Source organism: Crocuta crocuta, unplaced genomic scaffold (assembly GCF_008692635.1).
Source record: "Crocuta crocuta isolate KB4526 unplaced genomic scaffold, BGI_CrCroc_1.0 scaffold811, whole genome shotgun sequence".
NCBI lineage: Eukaryota > Metazoa > Chordata > Mammalia > Carnivora > Hyaenidae > Crocuta > Crocuta crocuta.
The window spans coordinates 425,167-429,933 of NW_027530352.1; the positions used below are offsets into that span (position 1 = coordinate 425,167).

A 4,767-nucleotide genomic window follows, 5' to 3' on the forward strand; every position below is an offset into this window, starting at 1 on the left:
TCCAACCCTGCCCTCACTCCTACACTCAGCTTATTTTAGCGTTTTCCCAGCTTCACAGGGCAATGGGACAGTCATGATCATTTTGGCAACCACTAGAAATATAGTTTATGGTGGGAGAACATCTTCGTTAATGATACTTGAGTGTCCATGACGGCCGGTCTATTCATCTCTGGAGAATATCAAGTTTCACCGTTATTTTCAGGAAATAAGTTTCACCCCAGAATGAAGCAAAACACCAGTCTCTATTTTCTTTCCGTATTGGGAAATGAAGCTATAGAATTTTAACTATAAGCCTGTAAGGAAAAAGCAGATAGCAGAGGATGGTTTCGATCCATCGACCTCTGGGTTATGGGCCCAGCACGCTTCCGCTGCGCCACTCTGCTCCCTGGCAAACAGTGCTTCCGAGTGACACTCTTAACTGTGTTCAGAGGCGATTACGGACACTGGAAAAACCTCGAAAAATCGAGGTCGCCGATTCAACACCTCGGCGACCATAAACTGTCAGTCCTCTTCGGGATACTGTCGCTACCAGAATCAAAGAGAACAGAACCAGGGCCAGCGACGGACACATTAACCCACTGTTGGGATTCCGGAGGCAGGGGGAGGGGTGCCAGGGTAGTCGGTGAAGATTAGGAGCCGCACTAAACCGGGAGGGCGGGCTTCGCGCGGCAGGCGAGAGTCCGCCTCGGGTCGCTAAGCATGCGCNTACCAGCCAAGGCTCCCCACACAGCAAAAACCGACGAGGGCGCTCGCGTCTCTAGCGCGACGCACCTGAGAAGCCCCCAGCTGCCCACACAGGACCCCAGGCCCCCCGCCGCCTCGCCGAGCCCGCGCTCCGGAAGTCCCGTCTCGGGCCCTGCCTCCAGTGACGTCACTCCAGCCGCCGTGAGGGGCGGGGCCGGGCCACGGCCGTTCCCGCGCGCGCGCTTCCAGTCCTCAATTAGGTCCGCAATCCGCATATATAAGGAGGTTGTCCCAGCCACTTCCACGCTTTCTTCGGAAGCTCTCTCGGTGGTGCTGTCATGTCCGGCCGCGGCAAGGGCGGGAAGGGCCTGGGCAAGGGCGGCGCCAAGCGCCACCGCAAGGTGCTGCGCGACAACATCCAGGGCATCACGAAGCCCGCCATCCGGCGGCTGGCCCGGCGCGGCGGCGTCAAGCGCATCTCCGGCCTCATCTACGAGGAGACGCGCGGGGTGCTCAAGGTGTTCCTGGAGAACGTGATCCGGGACGCCGTCACCTACACGGAGCACGCCAAGCGCAAGACGGTCACGGCCATGGACGTGGTCTACGCGCTCAAGCGCCAGGGCCGCACCCTCTACGGCTTCGGGGGCTGAGCGCCCGGGACCTGGTACCGCCGCATCACAAAAAGGCCCTTTTCAGGGCCGCCCACACCTCATGAAAGACTGTAACTTTCAGTTCTGTTTAAGAACTTTCTACCTGAGGGTCCAGGTTCAAGTTTGTGCGAGTTAACGGTTTCTCAGGTCTGTCGTGCTCTTAACCTGATGGCTTTATGACGTTGGGACGTGGTTAAGCTGTCCGTGGCTCTGCAGCGGCTGGGATTAAGCCTCGGGGAATCCACCGTTTCCCGGTGACCGACAGGGTCACGTGGCACCGTCGGCTCTACCAGGGAGCTTCCTTTGTTCTCGAGCACTTCCGAGTTAGAAGTGGCGTGGTTTTGGTTACCGAATGCTAGAAGGCATTCCCACCGCGGAGGGAGCGGACGCGCCTTTCCGGCCGGGTTCCCGCATCCAAGATGGCGGGCGCCGCGGCGGGTGGGCGGCTGGGAAACNNCGGCCCGCGGGCTCTGCGGCCGGGAAGGGCCGGGGGCTGTGGGCTGGGCGAGTAGGCGTAGATCTGGCAAGGTGTGCGTGGCCCAGCGCGCAGTTTCTGATGTATTATGAAAACCTCACGTAGTTACGGATGTTACTTAGTGGTCAATATGGAAACGTCACCTAACCTTAAGGAGCCGTGGTAGCATTTTTAAAAGTATATATAAGCATCAGGATATTTCACCCCCAAATTACTAAGCGTAGGGGAGGAAGTGATGAGGGAGCTTCGACAAGCTGATGGCAAAATACAGGCGCCTCCCCTCCCCCAGGTGGGATCTGTGTGATAGTCCTCGGGCACTCCTGGCCACCCAAGAACAAAGGAAAGGGATGTAAGCGCTTCCGATGGTGATGGGGGAAACTAAAGCAAGTGAAAAATTTAATTCTCTTCCTGTCTACAGCCATGGACAAGTCCTTGAAACCAGCAGAGTGACCTCCCTCTGGGAGCTCAGCTGCCTGGATGATGACACTTTGCAGGGGACAAAAGAATCTTGGCCTAACACTATCCTGACCAACCCGGCCCCCAGCCCAGAACCTGTAAGTCTGCTTTAACACACAAAAATTCCTTTGGAAGCTTCCTTTATCTCAGCTGCCTCAACGTATATACTGACAATCATACTCCAAACTTGTGGCCCCTGATACACATCTGGAGGGTCTCATGACTGACGTTTTACTAAACCGTAATAAATGGCGTTTCTCTAGCAACAGCTAGCCCCTCAAGGTCCTGAAAACCTTGCTTCCAAAATTCCTTAGCGATTTACTCTATCCCTGACCCCCCTCCCAACCTAAGGCTATATAAGCAGTTCCCCATCAGGTCAGCTCTTCCTGCCCACGGTCCTGTCTGTCCCCGTGCTCTAATAAAATCACCTTTTTGCACCAAAGACCTCTTAAGAATTCTTTTTTGGCCGTTGGCTCTGGACCACCTCACCGTCACCCCAAAACGTCATCAGAAATATTTCACTTCCTTCAGGGTCTTCCAGCTGGACTAAACTTTATAGGAGACATTACCAGGAGGAAAAAAAAAATCCAAATGTTTTATTACCTGTGTCCAGAGGGCCAATAAGAAATTTGAGGCCCAGGGGCGCCTGGGTGGCTTAGTCGGTGAAGCGTCCGACTTTCGCTTAGGTCATGATCTCACGGTTCGTGGGTTCGAGCCCCGCGTCGGGCTCTGTGCTGACTGCCAGCTCAGAGCCTGGAGCCTGTTTCAGATTCTGTATCTCTCTCTCTCTGACCCTCCCCTGCTCACGCTGTCTCTCTTTCTCTCCTAGAAATAAAACATTTAAAAATAAAAAAAAAAAAAAGAAATTTGAGGCCCAAACAAATGAATAAAGCAGGCAGTTTTTAATACCTTCTAGATAGAGAAAATGCATTTGTGAAGAGTGGGCAGGATTAAAAACACATGTTTGAGGGGCACCTGGGTGGCTGTCAGTTAAGCGTCGACTTCAGATCAGGTCATGATCTCCCAGTTCATGGGTTCCAGCCCCGCATTGGGTTCTTCCTGACAGCTCAGAGCCTGGAGCCTGTTTCAGATTCTTTTTATTTTTTTTTTTTTAATTTTTCTGAGAGAGAGAGAGAAAGTGAGCAGGGGAGGGTCAGAGAGAGAGGGAGACAGAGAATTCCAAGCAGGCTCCAGGCTCTGAGCTAGCTGTCAGTACAGAGCCCACCGCAGGGCTCAAACCCAGAAACCATGAGGTGACCTGAGCCAAAGTTGGCGCTTAACTGACTGAGCCACCCAGGCTCCCCTCAGATTCTGTTGTCTCCCTCCCTCTCTCACTGCCCTTCCCCCGCTCACACTCTGTCTCTCTGTCTCAAAAATAAATAAACCACCAAAAAAAACCCCCAAAAAAACCAAACACATGTTTGGGAGCTTTAATTAGGAATTCTAGGAGGAATTTGGGTTGAGGTAGCACATAAGTAAAATTAACCAGGATTGTTTCTACAGCTTTCTTGGCTTTAAGGTTCCTATTTCTGACGATGTCGTTTTACTTAGTCCAGTGAGGGGTTCCTTTTATTGGGAGATTTATTTCATTTCGAGGGGACAGAGGAGGGTCTAAGTGTCCTTGCATGTGCTGTTTCCCACGTAGCTTCCATTCAAAATAATACGCCGTTGTAAAGTTGGGTCTAGTGGCCCTTGGCCCTTTTCTTAGCTGGTGAATGTAGGGTATGAGAGAATAGGAACATTCTTGGCAAATCTCAGTGATTTTAACCACTGCATCCAGGATGGTAATGCCAGTTGCTCAAACGGATATGGATATGGAAGTAACATGTTTTGGGGAGCATCACAGGGTCAGCTGTGGACATGCAGAATTCGGGATGCCTATTACATATCTAAAAGGAAAGTAGACCCTGTACAGCTGGACATATGAATCTGCAGTTCAGGGATGAGGTCTGGGCTGGAAACATTATTGGGAGTTGTCAGAGTATAACTGCCATGATGCTATGAGAGTGAAAAAGCCACGTGGGAAGATGAGCTCTCTTAGGAAAGAGGGTTGGTAATGAAGAGAAGCAGTTCAAGAACTGAGCCCTAGGTCAGATAAGTAAGGAGTGTTTGCTCTGTATTCATGATATGTGGATGTGTCACTGATGGTTTTACAAGTGCTTCTGTAAGTCTGCCTTTCTCCTGTGAGTCTCAGAACAAGCAGAATAAATATTCTTGTATTACAGATGGGGAAAGGTGCCCTCAGCCATGAGTATGCCATAACAGTGGGGCCCTCACTCAAATAATCTGTTGAAGTAAGAACCATGAGAGATCACTCTGGAGATCCACCGGTACATCTAGGCATCCTTCTTAAAATGCACCCACCTTCCGCATATATTTTGCATGCAATTCCAGGGAGTTCTCAGGCTTCCTGAAGCCTGTTTGTGGACGCCATCAGAGCTCTGTGTCGGACGCTGCCTTTTCTCTTCCCTTACCTTCACCAGCTCCTGATCTGAGAAGTGG

At 51.7% G+C, this 4,767-nt stretch overlaps 1 protein-coding gene and 1 non-coding gene across 2 annotated transcripts; one reads left to right on the plus strand and one right to left on the minus strand.

Annotated features, from left to right (window-relative positions):
* Positions 1-311: 311 nt before the first annotated feature.
* On the minus strand, positions 312-383 carry TRNAM-CAU (transfer RNA methionine (anticodon CAU)). The gene has a single exon. It is a non-coding gene; the product is annotated as a tRNA-Met (tRNA).
* A 621-nt stretch (positions 384-1,004) lies between these two features.
* On the plus strand, positions 1,005-1,716 carry LOC144232854 (histone H4). Its single transcript, XM_077765691.1, has one exon. The coding sequence runs from the start codon at positions 1,023-1,025 to the stop codon at positions 1,332-1,334; it is 312 nt and encodes a 103-aa protein (XP_077621817.1). The 5' UTR covers positions 1,005-1,022; the 3' UTR covers positions 1,335-1,716.
* Positions 1,717-4,767: the final 3,051 nt, after the last annotated feature.

What these genes read in the sequence shown, in the direction of transcription:
- LOC144232854 (XM_077765691.1), top strand. Translation starts at nt 1,023, where the DNA reads ATGTCCGGCCGCGGCAAGGGCGGGAAGGGCCTGGGCAAGGGCGGCGCC.